Source organism: Solanum tuberosum, unplaced genomic scaffold (genome assembly GCF_000226075.1).
Source record: "Solanum tuberosum cultivar DM 1-3 516 R44 unplaced genomic scaffold, SolTub_3.0 scf00039, whole genome shotgun sequence".
NCBI classification, from domain to species: Eukaryota; Viridiplantae; Streptophyta; class Magnoliopsida; order Solanales; family Solanaceae; genus Solanum; species Solanum tuberosum.
The window spans coordinates 948,221-967,785 of NW_006238968.1; the positions used below are offsets into that span (position 1 = coordinate 948,221).

The window sequence follows — 19,565 nt, forward strand, 5'->3', positions numbered from 1 at the left end:
CATAGATTTCCTTATAACTTATACATGTATTAGTTATGTAGATTTCTAAATGCAAGCCAAAACACCGTATTAATTTTATACATGAATAGTTTATCTCCTAATCAACTACCAAACATGGTATAACTATGCAAGATTTAATACTTGTATAACTTATCCTCAAATCAGCTACCAAACAATCCCATATTAGTCATTCCATCTTCTATTTTGCATAAAATAATACATAGATTTTCTTACAACTTATACATATATTAATTGTGCATTTCTAAATTGTCAACCAAACGTCATACTAATCTATACATAAATAGCTTATTTCTTATCTATCTACCAAACGTCGTATATGTAATATACAAATTAATACTCCCTAGGTCCTTAATTATTTGTCTAATTTTCCTCTTTTACTTGTCCCTTTTGACAAATCAAGAAATGACAAATTTTTTTACCTATTATACTCTCAATTAATTAATTTTGAAAAAGGTAGAACTTCTTGAAAGTTTTAATTTTTTAACTCACCTACTTCATAATTAATAGGGTTAAAAATGGTGAACTCACTATGTCAATTTTTTTTTTATAGATATGTCAATTTAAAAATAGACAAATAATCAATGACAGATGAAGTACATGAATAACTTGTTCCTATCCAGCTACCAAATGATCCCTTAGTTATATGTGAGCTATTCATTTTAACGCCATGTTTTAAAGGCTTGTACTCCGAACTCAACGCCAATAATTCAATCCCTAATCTCTCTTACTCCTTCCAACTCTTTTTACTTGTCAAATTTTGACTTGACATACCTATTAAGAAAATAATAAAATGACATAGTAAGTTATTAATATAAATTTATTAAAATAAATTTTTTTTTAAAAAAAAATTCCACACGCAATCTATTTATTACCCAAGCAAAAAAGAATAAAAGAATAAGAAATGGAAGAAATCTTTCTCTCATATTTTTGGATGCCTGCAACACACTTCCCATTATTCAAAGCCGCGTCTTCCATACCTTCTCTCTTTTTTGCTCTGTACATACGTCTCTATCTTCTCTCTTTTTTACACTGTTTGCTCTTTTCCTAATCATTTTTTCACCTGCTCAGATATTTTTTTGGTTCCGGTGCTCGCGATGTTGTTCATCTTTTGAGGTAAATTTTATTTGGGTTTTTTTCAATTTAAGCTTGTAAATCCTTTTTCTTGTTGCTTGTCTTGTTTATTCTCGATTTGGGTTTTTCTGAATCTGCTTGGTTTTTGTTAATTTGGGGTTGTTTTTTCTGTTTTGCAGCTCTAATATGCCATGTTAATGATCTTTGAGGTAAATTTCAGCTGGTTTTTTTTTTTTTTTTCAATTTAAGCTTGTAATCGGTTTTCTTGTTACTTGTCTTGCTTATTCTCGAATTGGGTTTTTCTGAATCTACTTGGTTTTTGTTGTTTTGGGCTTGTTTTTAAATTCTATGGGTGTTTTTTTTTGTCTGTTTTGTAACTTTAGCATGTCATGTTAGTGATCTTTGAGGTAGATTTCAGCTGGATTCTTTCAATTTAAGCTTGTAATTCGTATTCTTGTTACTTGTCTTGCGTATTTATTTATTTGGGTTTTTCTGAATCTCTTTGGTTTTTGTTGTTTTAAAATTCTATGCAAGTATTTTTCTATTTTGCAATTCAATCACACCATTTGTTTAGTCCAATATTGGGTGGGGTACGATTTCCTCCTTTTTGAGCTAAGTTTTGGGTTGAGTTAGGTCGAAAGTTCATTACTTTATCATGGTATCTTATATTCTCCACGCTCTAGATGTCTATTCAGCTAACAAGGTATTGGGGTTGAGTTAGGCCGAAAGGTCTATTTCCTTATCAATAGATTTGTGAACTTTTTTTTAAGTGTGTGTGTGGAATGTGAGGGGTGGGGGGGAGGGGTTGATTTCATACATTTCTTGCTCATGGGTGTTTTTGGGATTTTGATATGTGTTTTTATCAAGTTCAACAATGCATTGATGCTTGCATTTATAATGTATATATATTCATATTTAGAGTTGGATTCAAGATTTGGTCTCATGCATTTCTCACTAATGGGTGTTTTGGGTTTTTGATTTCTGTCTTTTGATCAAGTTCAATAATGCACTGATGTTTGCATCTATATTGTATATATTCATATTTAGAGTCGGATTCAAGATTTGAGTTCATACAGTTTCGCTAATGGGTGTTTTGGGATTTTGATTTCTGTCTTTTTATCAAGTTCATCAGTGCACTGATGTTTGCATCTATATTGTATATTCATATTTAGAGTAGGATTCATGCTTTTAAGTTAGTGGATGAAGATAGCAATAGCTGCAGAGTAAGTTTATGTATATCTGCAGCTGCAACTGTAAATGCTTTCATTTTGCCCTGAATAAGGTTTCAGTAATTCAATGTGGCTAATGTTAATAGGAGTTCGTTGAGTTTCCTCCACTTTGCTGAAGTTTCGTGTGTTGTAGTTTCAATCACAGTGTGTCTAGGGATGTTATACTAGTGGCCATTGCCTTTTTTCTCATTTCCTTTTAATTTTGCTACTAAAAGCTTGAAGTTCTATTGTGCACCCTTGCATGAAGTCTCGTATTTCATGTGTTAAGACCTTCTCTTGAGAAAGAAGATTAAGAAGATCCAATGCGGCGAGCTTAAGAAATAAACTTGCTGTAAAATTGATATATGAAAGAGGGATATGGGTGCAAGAGAAAAAAAGAAATAAGAAACGAGGAAATGCAAAAAATTGTCTAATGTAGTGTCAAGTATGTCTCTTATATGCTCATTCATGTGAAAGTTGATTGAGATTGTTTGTATGCTTCACTATACTCATGGAAAAATGGAGAAAAGAGGAAAGTTTGAGCTCAATGGAGAAAAGACTTGCATAAGGTTTAAGTGGATTGATTTTGTTCATCTGATCATGATAATTCTATTTATCTGTGTGTCTACGTTCATTCATCTTGCTTCACATTACGCTGTCTTGAAATTAGATGGACTTCATAAAAGTAGGAGGGCCTTGGCCTTGGCAGTTAGGGTTTTCCGTCTACCCTCCTCCCCTGTCTCCCCTTGCTTCATCATTTCATTTCTCCTAATTGGCATTAGTTTATAGAAGATAAGACTGCCACATTTAAAGTTGTTGTTTTCTGATTTGCAGGGTCATGGTCCTAATTGTTGTTATAAACTATAATTAAAATTGAGAAGGACTTTTTCAATAAAAAAATCCGCTCTGATTAGTTACATCAACTTGTATTTTCTTATGTCATTAGGAAAACATAATTTGGAGATTCAAATATTTGTTGTATCTACTGATTTATAGAAATCATTCTCTAGCTAACCAGGGCCGAAGCAAAGCATCTTTCAACTTTCAGACATGTTAGGAATTTCCTTTAGTTTCTGAACAGACGCTCTTTGCATTTGTCATGAAAGCTGAGGAAGTTCTCACAACTAGAAAAAATTAGAGAGTATATACAGTACTTGTGGGGCGTGGGTGAAAGGTGTTATTGTCTACTATACGTTCTGATTGAAGATAACTATTACTTTTTCTCAATCATAGTGGAATGTTACATGAATATTAAGGATGTGTCTTGACTGTTTATATGCATACAGTCCCATAAGCTTAAAACTAAACTCATCTACGTATCTGGTCTTTATGGTTCTAGGATTTGTTAGTCATAGCAGCAATGTAATCTTAGGTTGTGATGTTTTTGCAGTGACAAAGATTAGCATCTTTGCGCGTGTCCCATTCTCTTCTCCAACCCTATTATAATAGGTTTCCTATTTCAAATATACTTGAAAACTCAAATGGAGGTTAAGCTATGGAATGACAAGCGTGAAAGAGAAATGTATGACAACTTAGCTGAACTCTTTGCTATTATCAAAGCAACAGAGAAGCTAGAGAAGGCTTATGTTCGTGACATCATTTCCGGAGCTGAATATGAGACTGAGTGCCAGAAACTCATTGCTCAGTTCAAGACCCTATCTTCTACACTGAGGGATACTGTACCTAACGTTGAGCGATTTCATGACACATACAAAATGGATTGCCCTGCTGCCCTAAACCGGCTTGTGACCTCTGGAGTGCCAGCTACTGTAGAACACCGAGCTGCTGCTGCAATGTCATCTGTGAGTTCAGCAGCTGTTGTGGCCGAATGTGTGCAGAATTTCATCACTGCAATGGACTCATTAAAGTTGAACATGATTGCCGTAGACCAGGTCCATCCCCTATTATCAGATCTGTCATCTTCCCTCAATAAACTATCGATTCTGCCAGTGGATTTTGAAGGGAAGACAAAGATGAGAGAGTGGCTTTCAAGACTGTCGAAGATGGGGGCTGCAGATGAGTTGACAGAACAACAGGCTCGCCAACTCCACTTCGATCTGGAATCGTCATACAATTCTTTCATGGCATCACTGCCCACTGGTGGAAGTTAGCTGACTATATCAATAGGTGGTATGTTTGTAAATACCATTGTTGTTTTGTTTAGTAAGTTCATAACACATATTATTCCATCTTTAATTGGAGCGCTAGTGATTATCAGTGTAGATGAACCATGTTTATTTTGGGACTTCTTACATGTTATATAATTGTAAGATTGGTAGTAATACCATTTCCTTTTGAGTGGAGGGTTTATCGGGAACAACCTCTCTACCTGGTTTGCTTACATCCTATACTCCCCAGACCCTACTTGTGGGATTACACATGTTATGTTGTTATTGGTTGTAGTATCATTTTAGATACTATGAACTCATTGTGGATAGCACTTCTATCAATCTATATGTTAAATGAGCTATATTCCTTAGTTTTGTTGATTAATTCGTTTCTCGTTTTCTGTTTTGGGTTGTGAATTGTGATATCAAATTGCACGAGGCTTGCAAAAACGAGTTCGATCTTGAATAGTTAAATGATACTTGCATTTGCTCGCAGTCCATCTGGCTCGACTTTGTTGATAGTTTTCTTGATTTATTGTTATATAATTGTTATCTGTGTAAAATTCACTGGAAATGCAGAAAAATACTCATTGAACTATGAGCCTGTAACTCAAATCGAGGTGATGGGATTACTGGTTGGAGTCTGAGTTCTGAATGTATAGAATCAAAATTCTGGGTGCACCTCTGATTATAGCTTTCAATGTATAGAATCATAATTCTGGATCCACCTCTGATTATAGCTTTCATTCATCCGAGTGATGCCGGCTTAGTCTCATAAGCCTGAACTGTCATTTATCAATAACTTCATGGTGACATATTGAGTTTAGGTTTTGAGTCACTTTCATGAGCTGTGTATTTGAAACCTTCAAATATATAGTCATGTTTGCAACTGCTTTCTTTGACATTTGAGTTGTTTTTTTAACAAAAGATGCATTATTGCCTCTCAGTCTTTGACAAATAATGAATTTACAAATATAAAAATTTAATATTAAGAACCATAAGGTTGAACCAATCAAATTTAAATCTTGAATTTGTTTGTCAATCTTGATACTCTTTAATTGTACACGTATTCGAGCTTCTAGCTTCGCTAGTAAGGTTTTTCAAGAGTTGTCTAGAAGTGTTGAACAAAGGCCACATGCTTGAGATATTATTACCACATTTTTTTGACAATGCTTTTCAAGTGCTACCTAATATTAGTTGTGTCAGAATTAGAACTTTCACTATAGAGTGTTAAAATATTAATTAAGGAGTAAATCTTCGATGGAAGCTAATATATAACATATATGCATTAAATTAACTATTTAACGAATGATATAATGTAATTTGCTGGTGAAAAGGTGTTAATTCCCTTGTAAATTACCACTTGGGGAATCAATGAGCATTATTTCAAGAAATTCGTTATATTCAAATAAAGCTTTTGTTATTTTGCCTAAACTCTAGAGAATCGGTTAATTTATTATTAAAACTCCAAACGTTTCTAGACTTCCATATCTATCGTATTACTTGGATCCACTGACTCTATATTTTGAATTCGCCTCGACACAACTCTGAGATTCTTCTCAGATCGTTTCCCTCAAATTAAATTGCTGTGGTTAACACAACCATATATTTTAAATACAATATTAACTTTGTATGTCCATATTCATTCTTCAAACAGTTTATAGCAGTTGGCTGTTTCATAAAAGTACAAGTTTATTATTTATTATATGTCATTAATAATAAATTCGACTGTCCCCAATTATTAGTATATACTATAGTCTATATAGTGTATATCATCAAGAAGTACTATACATTATGATTTTAACATTAAATATTTATTGACCTATCACGATTGTTCAAGTCATTAGAAAACTTATGATGAGTACCTACTTATATTGGTGGGGTGGAGCTAGACATCTGAATACAAATTTAGTTAAATTCATTAATTTTTGTTCAAATAATGTAAAAAAGTTATATTATAGTATACGAACCACTCACAAGACCATCGAAATCTTTTAACGAGAATTCTAAGATGAGGAAGTCAGATATTTAGACTTCTCTGTATGACATTTAGTACAAAGAGGGTTATATCATATCACGATTGACAAATTATTGGTTCGTGCTGATTGCTAAATTTGAACCATCGTAGACATATTGAGAAGTTAAGAATATATAAAAAATGTCATAAAAAATTATTAAATATATATCAATATTAAATCTAAAAGCCGATTTTAACACTTGAAATCATCATTCAAAACTTAAAAATCGATAAAATCAAAGTTTTGGATATTGCCTTTGTATATAAGTAGCCTCTTTAATTAAATTCTTGTTAGGTTTGGAGTTAATGTAGTGCTTGGACATCACAAGACAAACGATTCATAAAAACTTATTCGCACTCAGAATTTATAATACCAATTTTCAACGAATTATATTTATGATGTGTTTAAATACGCACCTGCAAGTTGAATTTTTACACCAAAACAAACAATACAAAACTATAAAAATTTGTCTATGACAGATACATATTTTACCTTCATGACTTCATCGATTTGGTGTAAACACAATGTGAATATATTTTTTCCTTTTTATGTATAAAGTTTATATTATCACTTAATTATGGTAATTGACTTTTTTTAATCTCAGTTTTATACTTAATCAAATAATATAAAATTAGTTGTGAAACTGTTTAAGGATTTCAAGGCCTAACCAATTTTAGTTGACTAATGTACACTTCTTTTACGTGTTGTTTAGGGTTTGTCTGTAACAAATTAGCAATTTAATTAGGTTTTCTAAAATCAAAAGTCAAAATATACCAAATGACAAGTAATAATTGTAGAATCCTAGAAGGAATGATTTAGTGTTTTGTCAACTACTATCAAAGTATTCAAATAATCTCTTAGTCTTAAAATTGTCAAATTTTGCAATTATAGGCTCTACAATACTTAAATATTGTATAATTTTTTGATGAAAGAATGTTATAGTTGAATCCGATGATAAATGATATATTGAATGTCGATATTGTTCCACTCTGACCCTAATTACTTGAAGTTATCTTTTAAATAACATGATAGTGTAATTGATCTTTTAATTAGCTTGACACGGGGATTAAGAAATAATAAATGATGGGGGGAGGGTAATTTTATCAAATCACCTGATTAAATAAAAGTAATCTAAATGTTGAAAAATGAATAATATTTAATAGTAAGGTTAAGATAGAAACAATATGATAAATTATTCATCGGACATCTAAAAATAATATAGTGGACAAGTAAAAATGAAGTATACGCTAAATCACCTCCCCCCACCCCCACAAGTTAAACTGGTGCATGTTGTCGTTGCACCAGGTGGTAAAGCATGAGTGTTTTGTATCCATTGAGAAAAACAAAGAGAGTATTATATAAAATACTTGCTTTATTTTATTTTACTTCGCTCCTATATTAAAATTAGATTAAATATATTAAGATTTCAAATTTTAAAGCCTTATTAATAAATTAATTTAGTAAAATAGACTGTTAATAAAAGTTTTGTACTTTTTACATTGAATGCTAACTTCAACGAGTCAGAAATGGGAACCACAAGGATACTAGTAAACTCACAGCTTTCATTAAATTATGACTGAATGGTGGATGCCAATTAAATTTAGTGTGTCAGATATATTCATAGATTTTCTGTTGATATTAATCCCTGTCAACCTTTTTTTTTTCTTTCTAATTACTTGTCCATTTTGACAAATTAAGAAAGGATAATTATACCCTCAATTAATTACTTTGAAAAATGTAGAACTTCTTGAAAATCTTAAGTTTTTAATTCATCACCTTGATAATTAATAGGGGTAAAATGATAAACTCACTATGTCACTCATTGTTTTCTTAATAGGTGTAACAATTCAAAAGTGAACAAATAATTAAGGACAGAGGGAGTAATTCATAAGTAACATTTATTATAGAGTAAGAATAGTTCGTGTGTTGGGGACTTGAAAATTTGTGCCTTATCGGAATGGTGATACTGTTAACGCATAAAATTGGGTGAGTTCTATCGTACATATTTATAGAGAAGCGAATTTTGTAGCTGATGGTGTCTCTATGATTGATATTCTAGCTAGGGGTGTGCAAAAACTGAATCGACCAATAAATTGAATCGAAAAAAATGTTATTGAATTAACGAGTTATTAATGGTTTTATAAAAAAAATTATTGGGTTATCGATTTGGTATAGGTTTTTAGTATTGAGTTATTGGGTAAATCGATAACCCATTAAGACAATAGTAAGTTACTACTATACCCTTCATAAATATTAATAATTTAACATAACTAGACACTATATCAATACTCTACACTGTGATCTACAACTTCACATAAGAAATTTCATATTTTGTTTTGGTTGTAACATGTTATTGTAGCCTTCATACTGCATCTACTCTTATTAATGCAATTTCTCATTATATTTCTTGTTTCACTAATCAAAGCATTTACAATTGATTTGCTTGTCTCACTGTATCGTGTCAAATTGTTAGAGAAGTAATAAATCATATATTTATTTTATTAGCATTGTCTTATTGGGTAAACCGAAAACCGAACCGTTAATGAGCAATAATCGATAAATCGAAAACCGATAAAGTTGTTATTGGTTTAGCTTATTTAAAAATCAAAAATCGATAAACTGAATTGATAATACATAAAATCGAATCGAACCGACCAATGCACACCTCTGTAACTAATTTTCTTCTTATAACTTTTACTAAGCTCGACTCAAATTTCTCATTGAACAAAAACAAAATGAAAAACTAGCGCGAATATTCTTTTATCCCTAGTAATTTCATCTTTTTATTTTTAATTTTCTCCAAATTTCTTATTCACTCACTTAGATGTTCTTTCAGTTTGAAATTGAGGCATAATAATTGTTATCGTTGGCAAAAATGGTAGTTCGTTTAAAATAGGTTTTAACAAGAAAACAATTTAAACATGTACTCCATACCACATAGTAAAAAGTGAAAAACTTCATACCACATAGTAAAAACTGAATTTTTTTGCTAATAACATAATTAGCTTCAAATTGATTTTTTTTTAAGCTTGATCATGATCAAGTAAAATAAGTACTTGTTTGGTTAACATATTAAAAAGTTACATCAACTTGTGAAGTCAATACCCGAACCTATTACATTTGCATGCTAGCAAAATTTCCAATTTTTTGCTTCCTTTTTTCACCCAAACAAATCCCATATTTGCTAACAAAGGATTACTTTTGAGGTTCGTTCTTGACTCCTCCTCCATCCTTCAAATCAGCCTGCAATATAATATATTTATATTATCGTCAGTGTTATGTAGACAACCTACCTTAATACAAGTATTAGTTGACTACTTCCACAAGTTGAACTCGTGACATATATAGGTTACACACATACAACTTTACTATTACTTCAATATTCTACTTCATAAAAACTATCGGTGTATATACATTAAACAAGTTACTCATCTTCTATACAATGATGGTGTATATATTACTTTTACACTATCAGATCACGCAAAAGTCAACTAGTACTAGTTGCCTAGTTAGTAATATACCAAAAAATATAACAAGTAACCTATAATAACATAAAAAGGAGTAGTATTATATTGAAAATTGACAGGCCGATGCACAAACATGTTGTGTTAGCGGGGTCCAGGAAAGGACTGGATTCTAAGGGGCGTGATTTAGGCAGGCTACCCTAGTGGTTGCTTCCACAACCTATAAGTCACACGAGACAACGCTACTGTCACTCTGAGACTCCCCTTTTATACTGTCAGCGTATATAAGTTAAAATAGCGTACCTTAGATATTTCATCAAGCATTGTCACAAGCTACAGCTGTTTTGATCCTTTCAACAGTGCATTTGATAAGACTATTAACAGTTGCAACAGATCCAAGAGAGAGTTTTGCAGTTGGGACAGAATCAACCAAAATCTGAAATGCAACAGTGAGAAGCGATCCACGAGTACCAACATCAATTCCTCCGCCACCATCTGGAAGTATAGCGAATCCAGATGGTAGTAGAGCAACATAGTCGGGATCACCACCACTCAACACAACATTCATTGCAACAATATCAACTGGAGCGTAAATAACATAAGATCCTGTTGAGTCTGTTGAACTCTCTTGGAGTATTAGCATGTTGCTCTGGCTCGAATTTCCACTCTGCATCAATAAACTTACAATCTTTTAGGTCACTACTAAAAACAAGGTATTTTTGGTAGTGTCAATATAAGTAAGAAGAAGACGTTAATTACATTAACACGAAGCAGAGATACACAGTTTCCTGGATCACGACCATTTGCTATATGTGCCATTTCTTGAACTAGCCCCCCATTCGAAAGTATATCCCACTGCACACGAACATTCTATGTATGGTCAATCAATCGACAACACAAAATAACAATTTCATTGTTATAATCTTGAAATAACTGACTGAATCAAACTATTGATCACCATCAAAGTCAAATGAATGTATATTTTAGCGCGATGGACCTTATGATTTTACCTCACTTCTAGAGTTCTCATCGCGGAGAAAATCAAAGACTCTCTTGGGAGGAACAGGAAGCCAAAATGAAGTGGCTGCACTGAGGACAATACCAGGAGGTCTCCCTGGATCATCAATACTTTTTCTAGTCATAACTCTAACATCATCAGCACCACTTCCAGATAATGTAGTCCATGTATGAGCCGTTGAGGCGCCAACACCAGCGCAAAAACTCATCACCAGCCTCTCAGCAAGTTTTAACATGCTTTTTCGGCCTTCAGGACTCGTTATGACTACAAAAATAAGTTACATTGTTAGAAAATTGTGATCAATTATATCTCAACTTACATACTATATATACCTCCAATATCCCCTGTTGGGATGTTATTAGCCATTGCACTTGCTAGTCGTTCACATTGTCTATCCAACGTTGCTACCCAACGTTTAGCCCCAAACGCGAGGCCTGAATTGACAAGAGGTCTATAGATGTTATGAACACCTCTATCATCCACTTCAACGTGCTCAATCCATGTAACCTAGAGGGATAAAATGGTTACTCAACAAAACTCTTAATGATTACAGGCGGATTCAGAATTATAACGTTGGTTCTGAGTTGAATATATGTAACTCTATCTATACAAGTATATGTACATATGCAACTTCTAATATTGGATCCGTCTCTATAAGATATTCAGAGTGGTTTTACCTTGGAGTAACCATTAGGTAATTCTTGAATTAAACAACCCGATGGCCTTCTTCTACCGCGTGACACTGAAGAAGGTCGTAAATTGTCCAAGGAGACATCAACAACAGCCCATGTTCCATCAGCATGGTGCTTACAATATCTCACAAAATAATTTTCGCGCGTTGGAACCAATGGTGAAGGGACCTGGAACTCAGCTGTCATCTAAAAATAAACATGTAACAAAAGTACACGCCAATTAGAATATATCGTCTAGAAATCATACACGTTACATTTGTTTGTTGTAGCAGGTAACATGTCTTATTTTTCAAGCCCAATTATGATATTTTTTTATACTGTCACGATACAGAAGTTAAACTCGAGGAAAAAAAGTAGAATTTTAAATCATACCACTTGTAAAGCTCCATTGTAGTTTCCAGCTACTCCAGTTGATAAGACATCTAATGTCAATGCTCTTGATACTAGTCCAGCAAAAACATTTGTCCATTGGTTCTGAATTCAATACCACATTATATAATAAAACATAGTAATAATTAGTACTAATAAAGACATTATTGAAGATCAAAAATAAATTTATTATAAAAAAGACAAGGTTAAAATGGTCTTTTTCAAGGCGGAAATAAAATCTTGATAAAATTACACTTAACTAAAACACGAAAAAGCTCCAACAACGAAAAAAGAAAAGAAAAAAAAGAAGAGTCGTACCACGTCCATTAGGATTTCAACTAAATTGATGTGATTCATAATAACAACAGCAGATTCTCGTGAGGCTTCAGTTGTTAGGCCCAAAGACTTAGGCCCAATGCCTCGAGGAAAAGTCCGAACATATTCCTCTTCACATAGCGTCTCGATAGAATTATCTGGGCCTGGGCCTGTAATCCATAAGGGCTCTCCAGTTTGGGCCATTCTTACAAGTTCTTCCATAGCTGCAACAGCAAGTTCAATGATCATGGGCTTATCAGCATCTATTGGGCCTGAAACTGACCTTAGAAGGTCACCAGCACTGTACATTTCTCCAACAAGGCCCGTTTGAGGCCCAAAACTACCCACACCGATATCGAGTGAACGGGTCGGGCCAATAGGAAGATTAGGATATGTAAGCATGGGCTTCCCAACATATTTTGCAGCAATTCCTGATATTCTATCAATCTGAAAGAAAAGAAAATAAAAACATAAAATAAGTTAATGTATAAAAAGGACAGCTTGATACACGAAAAACCTTGTGTGTATGCAAGAGTTGAGGAAAGGCCACAATTGAGGGGGTGTAATATAGAAAGCATTAGGGGTGAAACCAGAAACTATAGGTTCGAATTCTATATTTATATTTGATAATTTATTTGAAAAAAGATCCCTAAATTTGTAGAAAAATTAAAATTTAGAATATAGTTATGAACATTTGATGTGACTATCCTAGTATTTAGAAGACATAAAATTCAAAATTCTAGTTTTGCCTTTGATGCAAACATTAGTGTTTAATTCCACAACTCAAACTCATTATTTATAGGTGGCACGATAATAACTATGTTGTTCTACAAATATTATTATTTAACTACAAAATTTATTTATCGTATTTTTTGAATAGTGATATTGTGGTACCTCTTCTCTAAGACGAGCATTCTCAATCCTCAAATGTTGCTCATCGAATGACATTTCCCCAATGGAAGCAGGCCCGCCACAATTAGGGCAGGTAGTATTGCCAAGTGCTTCTTTATATCTTATATTATCAGCACGAAGCTTCTCATTTTCAGCTCTCAATTCTGAGTTCTCATGGCGTTCATGTTGCGCCTACAAATGATAATTAAATACGAATTAATTAGACCACTAAATAAATAAAATAATAAAAGAACAATTTGATGTACAAAGTATCGTACGTTCATGTAGAATCTGGAGAAGGGTCGCATTTTAAGGGGTGTGATACAAATATAGTCTACCCTAATGTAATTATTAGATATCCACTCACAAATTTCATATTCATGTAGGATTTGAAAAAGAATAGCATCCTAAGGAATACTAATACAAGTATTAATTACTGCTTCCACACTTCAATTCAATAACAATACACCTCAATATATAGTAAACAAGTTGAGGTGAACTATAAATATAAATTTTCATCATTTATTTTCTCCATTTAAGCTCGATACATGTAATCTTTGTATCAAATAAAAATAAAATAGATAATAAGTTAAATATATAAAAACAACAGTATAAATGTTAATCTTTTTTTTTTACTGAAATATAAATCTATGATAAATCCAAAATATTATTAAAGAAAGCAGCAAGTCAATATCAAATCTGCTAATAAAATGAGATTAGTAATCTGAAAAATAAGACAATACTATATACTTAAGTAACCATTCAAAGAATTAACTTGAAAAATCGACTGAAAAGAGAAATGGCCTTACCTTCATTTGAGTACGTTTGTTCTGGAACCAAAATTTCACTTGCAAAGGCTCTAACCCTAATCTTTTTCCTAATTCTTTTCTTTGTTTATCATCTGGATGAGGACACTCTTTAAAAAACCTGAAAAAAAATATATCTTGTGAATTTTTGTAAAATATTCAACCAAACTAATTAACGTGTTGTCTCTCATATTTTTTAGATAATATTCTGATAGTATAAAAGAATTTTTACATAATCAACTTGTCAATTATTTTTAAAAAATACCACAACAATCTACTAGTAGAAAAAATTAGTAGGCGTTTGGACATATATTTAGCTTAAATTTGAAAAAAAAAAACTTTCTATGTCCAAACGGCTCTAAAATTCTTTTGTTTTATACTAACTATGTATATAAGTTATATATATAAAAGAGTACTTACGATTCCATTTCTTGAATTTGTAGTTGTGTATGACGATGATAACGTTTCTTTTTATTTGGACGTTGATTAGGATCAGGTTCTTGATCATCACCAGAAGGATTATTTTCCATAATATCTGCCATTGATTTGCTCTCAAATTCATCATTATCTCTAAGTAAATCCAAATCATTTTCTGGTGATTTATGTGACATATCAAGTAAATGATGGTGGCTCTCAAATATATTTGGCTGAAACATTTTTCACTTCTAAATATTAAAAAATATATATCCTTTCTTGATAAGCTATGAGTTTGTAACCTGTAATAGAAATAAAAATAAAATTGTAAGTACATTAATTAGTTAAATACTTTATATAAATGTGGATAAATTAAAAAAAAAACTTAGGATAAATGAAGATTGACAAAACCTACTTGAGTTCTTTTTTTCGAGTTTTATGATATGTGTAACTTAAAGTAGAATATCAGAATTCACAACGTCTAAAATTTGGATATGTCGTCAAATAGATGATAGTGGCTCTTATCAAACATGTTTGGCTGAAACATTTTTCACTTATAATAATATCCTTCTTGCTAAGCTATGGATTTGTTACCTGCAAAAACAAAACAAAAAATTGTAACATTTTAGTTACTATAAAGGTGGATAAATTAAACAAAACCTAAGGAAATGAAAATAAAGTTCTTTTTTTTTTAATGTAAATTACACGATTTTTATGATCCGTGTAACTTGTTAGCATATAAGAACTTATAACGTTTAAATTCTGGATCTGATTTCGAAAGTAGATACGGAGAAAAATAGAAAGGAATAATGCTAGTAAAAATTATATTAAATCGAAATAAACTCGGAATACTAGATATGATAAAGAATATGGAGAGCTAGTCAAGTCCTTCATGAAAACCCTAGAAAGACTTCTCCTTTTTGTATTTTGTTAGTTGTTGTATTTTTATTTTTATTTTTAAAAAAAACAAATGGGAAAATTTGACTCTTGGTTTTTGAGATGTCAAACAAAAAGACTTTTTTTCCACTCTCTCTCTCATGTCTGTTTTGATATGCCGAAAAAAAGGACTGAATTTGAGAAATTTTTAGGAAAAAAATAATAAAGAGAGTTGACACTCTGAGGACCCAAAGTCCAAAAAATGTCTTTCCCACCCCCTTACTTATGTTATTATCTTCAGATAACGTCCACGAATATTTCTATAGAGTACTCCAACTTCAGCCATAATTTTCATTCTACAAAAAAATAAATTAGTAGTCAAGATAAATAAGTGTTTGGGCATAAAAAAAATATATTCATATAAATTGATAAGTGTATTTGAAAGTTGCAAATCAAGTTGTATTTTGATATGCATTTTTATTTTTTTTTTAATTCATCTTTCAAAAAAAAAAAAAAAAAGAGTCCAAGTTATGAACATATATGATGTTTTGTATTTATTTATTTATTTTGGTGAAAAAAAAAGTATGGACAAACTATAAAGCATATCTAGAGCAATTTTTTGAACTAAATAAAACTTAGAAATTTCTCCAAAAAAAAGAAGAAGAAGAAGAAAACATGAAAGTATATAGTAACTCACAATTTTTGAAGCCTTGAAGTGAAAGTATTATACGAACACAAAACCCTCTTGAAGTTTTTAGGGTTTAGATCTAACTTTTCAACCAAAAGGAAAAAAATAAGTAGGTAGTAAACTAGAAAACCACTTTTTGGTTTTCTTTTTTATGTGTGAATAGAATTTTAAGAAGAATTTTTCTTGAGGGAAAAAGGAAGAACAAAGAAAGGGAGATGAGAATATGGGAGAGAGAAAAAAAAGGGAAGATAATAGAGAGATAAGAAGAATGTGTGAAATAAAGAGGAGTTAATGTAGAGTGCATATAGAGGATGCAAATAGCATTTAATGGCGGGAGAGAAAGAGGTGATGGTGTTAATGATATTGTTGAAGAGAGAGAAACAAGAGGGAGAGGGGAGGGGGAGGGTATGTATGTCCGATATTTGTATTGAGGTCCAACTAAATTCATATTTCTACATTACATGACTCATTTATGAGGCGTGCTCCTAACATGATTTTTCTTTACATTTTCAGGGACTCGAATTTGAGACGTCTGATTAAGGGTAGAGGGATCTCAACCATCCACTACAACAAAAGAGACATTTAGTGGCAACAATATTTATTGATGTAAAAATATTTAGCGGCAATTGAGTTAATATCATTGTAACTAGAATTGCTAAATCATGTAAGAACATTTATGTAAAGTACAGATTATCAATATTCATAGGGTTATGAGTACATTTAGCTCCCAAGCTATTCTCCACTCCTTCCTAATCATGTTTTTTAGATTTAGAGAATCAGTCTCTAATTTGATATGGAATATGATCTCAATGCCTGCCATATTCCCGTTAATTCTGCAGCTACCATATATAACAATTGAAACTATAACTATATATGGATCGTAATTAAACAAGTTGTAGCTAAGGAAGCTTATTAAGTTTAATGTCTTTGTTATTTATGAAATTTGACAAACACACTTAATAGGCTTAGGTATGAATCATTCAGATTTAGACGTCAATTAAGTGTAAACAAATAAGGTCTAAGACTGAATTCAACCTTATGGATCAGAACAAAATTTTATTATTATTTTTTGTTTTAAAACTTAGCATATAAAATATATATTTTTTATATAAATTATTTGGTTTCCTATATAAACTTAAAATATATTTTCAATACAATTATACATTAAAATCTACGATTTTCCTTTAAAAACATTTAATAATCGGTTTGTTAGACTATGTATAAGAGGAGGGGTAGGTCTGGTGTCCCAATTTGCACAATCAATTTAATAGGTTTCATATTTGAATTAATTCTTTCTAGCTAGATATAAAATATATTTTTTTCATTAATACATTTAATATCTACTTAGATACTGTACGTAAATTGTCAATCGTTTTGTTTAATACATGGGATTTGAGTATTTTTCTTTTCACAATAAATTTCAAAGTCAAATAAGTGAGGTTTTATTTTTTAATTTTCTCTGGACTTGTCTTAGGTAACAAAATTAAAATAAGTGGAAATGAAATTATTGAAATACTAATTACTAATACTATGATTTTCTTGCATATAAACTAATTGAACTAAGATTATTCCAACTTTCATAATTTATCAACAAGATAAAACTTTAATAGACATTATCCCCAAAAACTTTATAAATATGTTTCGTACTTGCGAGTTAGTTATTATTAAAATCTTCAAATTTCCTAATTACCTTAACAAGATAAGACTAGTAATAAATATATGGAAAATTATCTAAATACACAACTTATTTTTATCATATTCTCTAAAATTTCTTACTATTTGAAAAACTTACAAAAATTCTTACTCTCTTCTATTCTTGGATACATCACTTTGCGTGATGTATCGATCGGATACACCACTTTGTATGATGTATCGAGACATACACAATGTATCAGGGACATTGAGTGATGTATCTGAAATCAAGATGTGATGTATTGGGACGTTGAGCTATGTATCCGTAGTCGGGACGCAATGTGTCGGGAGGCTTTGGGATGTATCCCGATTCCACCAAATTTAAGTGATTTTTGTAATTTGAAAAATAATAGGGATATGATGTAATTTGCTCTTAACACTATGAGATTTGTGTAAAATTTTCTAAATATATTCATCGAGCATTACATGTGTTTTTTTGTTTTCATTTGGTATACGATATTCATTTAGAAATCCAACTAAATTTAAAATCGATCCATTAATAAAAGCGACACTTCTAATAAGATTTTTATTCATTTTCAAAAGCTCGACTTCCAAACCTTGAATTAAATATAAAGAGATCCAACATATAATTAGACATAACATATCAACAAAAACCCAGTGTAAATATATACAAGTTATACATACACTAGTTCCCCACCCCCACCCACCCCACTCCACCCCACCAGCCTACACAAGTGATAGAAAATAGAATTGGAGAAATATAAAGACTTAGATCCAGCAAAATTTGAGCTGTATAAAATACATATTTTCTGCTGATAAATATAGGAGTTACGGAAGCCATAAGTTATTTTGGCGTATCGAACTCGAGATTTGAGAATAAAATTATATAAGCGTACTTCATATTTAAACTAGAATTTTTCGATACAAATTCTAATTAATTGAACTCATAATAATGAATATTGAATGGGAAATTATGAATACAAGTTAGGGTGAGATTAGGGTTTAAAGAGACCAACAAGATGTCCATAACTTAAGCCTAACAGAGAGGAAAATAAAGTGTCAAGATTTCTATGAAAAAATAAGGAGAAAGAAGAGCATTGAGAGTAGATACGTCTAGATACATGTATCTCGGATTAAATTAGGTTAAAATTAGGCTTACTTTGTTCTAGATACATTGTATCCAAGTGGATTCGCAAGTATCTGAGATACATAGACAAATCTCGCTTACCTAGCTTGCATCTCGCTTGTTACTCTCATATCTCGCTCGCGTATCTTGTATCTCATATACATGTGAATTACACAAGATACATGTATTTCTCGAAGATAAGATAAATTTGAACCTACTTATATGTTGTATTTTAGTTATAATTGTCTCTTGATTACTTTAACATTGAGACAAATAATATTTAATTATAAATTGGTCTGATTTTTATGAATTTTTCAAGAGTTTATGGAATTTCTTTGATGCCTTCTTAGTAAAATATGTACTCTTTTTTATATGTGTGAGCTAGGTTTTAGCGTGTAAGCTCTAAAAACCTCTAACGTATCTTAAGGTTTTAAGAACCTGAATTGGGCTTGTTGTAGAGCTTCATCTTAAATTCAGTAAATTGTCAAAGAAGTAGCTAGTGATTTTGTTTATCAAGATTGTGAGTGTAATTTTATGTATTTTCTTATTTCTTCTATGTTTTTTTTAATGATTTGAGGTTCATCATTAGTAGTGTATTTTTCGAAGGTATGATAAATTTGATACTTAGGGTTGTATTTTAGTTATTGTCTCCCGATTGCTTTAACATTGAGAAAGACAATATTTAATATATTGACCTGATTTTTATGAATATTTCATGAGTTTATGAAATTGTTTTGATCCCTTCTTAATAAAATATGTACTTTTTTTAAATGTGTGAGCTAGGATTTACCTCGAAGTGACCCCTAAGAAACTGTAATGTATCTTAA

General features: G+C 31.4%; 2 protein-coding genes across 3 annotated transcripts; one reads left to right on the forward strand and one right to left on the reverse strand.

The window, feature by feature from the left end:
* The first annotated feature begins 927 nt into the window (after positions 1–927).
* LOC102591419 (vacuolar protein sorting-associated protein 28 homolog 2-like) lies at positions 928–4,793 on the forward strand. The gene is made up of 3 exons (XM_006343233.2): positions 928–1,134; positions 1,272–1,301; positions 3,691–4,793. The coding sequence occupies exon 3, from the start codon at positions 3,782–3,784 to the stop codon at positions 4,409–4,411; it is 630 nt and encodes a 209-aa protein (XP_006343295.1). The 5' UTR covers positions 928–1,134; positions 1,272–1,301; positions 3,691–3,781; the 3' UTR covers positions 4,412–4,793.
* Positions 4,794–9,465: 4,672 nt separating this feature from the next.
* On the reverse strand, positions 9,466–16,222 carry LOC102591747 (homeobox-leucine zipper protein MERISTEM L1-like). Of its 2 annotated transcripts, XM_015306941.1 has the most exons (14): positions 15,969–16,222; positions 15,555–15,627; positions 14,811–14,989; positions 14,402–14,697; positions 13,985–14,102; positions 13,179–13,367; positions 12,288–12,731; positions 11,973–12,074; positions 11,586–11,786; positions 11,241–11,415; positions 10,901–11,172; positions 10,650–10,745; positions 10,194–10,557; positions 9,466–9,669 (listed from the first exon to the last, which is right to left on the reverse strand). In XM_015306941.1, exons 4-13 carry the CDS (start codon positions 14,635–14,637, stop codon positions 10,207–10,209), a joined length of 2,184 nt encoding a protein of 727 aa, XP_015162427.1. In that variant the 5' UTR covers positions 14,638–14,697; positions 14,811–14,989; positions 15,555–15,627; positions 15,969–16,222; the 3' UTR covers positions 9,466–9,669; positions 10,194–10,206. The 2 variants fall into 2 exon arrangements, with proteins under 2 accessions (XP_015162427.1, XP_006343296.1); XM_006343234.2 differs by lacking the exon at positions 15,555–15,627.
* Between the last annotated feature and the right edge of the window lie 3,343 nt (positions 16,223–19,565).

What these genes read in the sequence shown, in the direction of transcription:
- LOC102591419 (XM_006343233.2), top strand. Translation starts at nt 3,782, where the DNA reads ATGGAGGTTAAGCTATGGAATGACAAGCGTGAAAGAGAAATGTATGAC.
- LOC102591747 (XM_006343234.2), bottom strand. Translation starts at nt 14,637, where the DNA reads ATGTTTCAGCCAAATATATTTGAGAGCCACCATCATTTACTTGATATG. An exon ending in CAAATTCAAGAAATGGAATC is followed by an intron (nt 14,103 to 14,401) that starts GTAAGTACTCTT and finishes ATTTTTTTTCAG; the next exon opens with GTTTTTTAAAGAGTGTCCTC. An exon ending in CCCAACAGGGGATATTGGAG is followed by an intron (nt 11,173 to 11,240) that starts GTATATATAGTA and finishes TTATTTTTGTAG; the next exon opens with TCATAACGAGTCCTGAAGGC.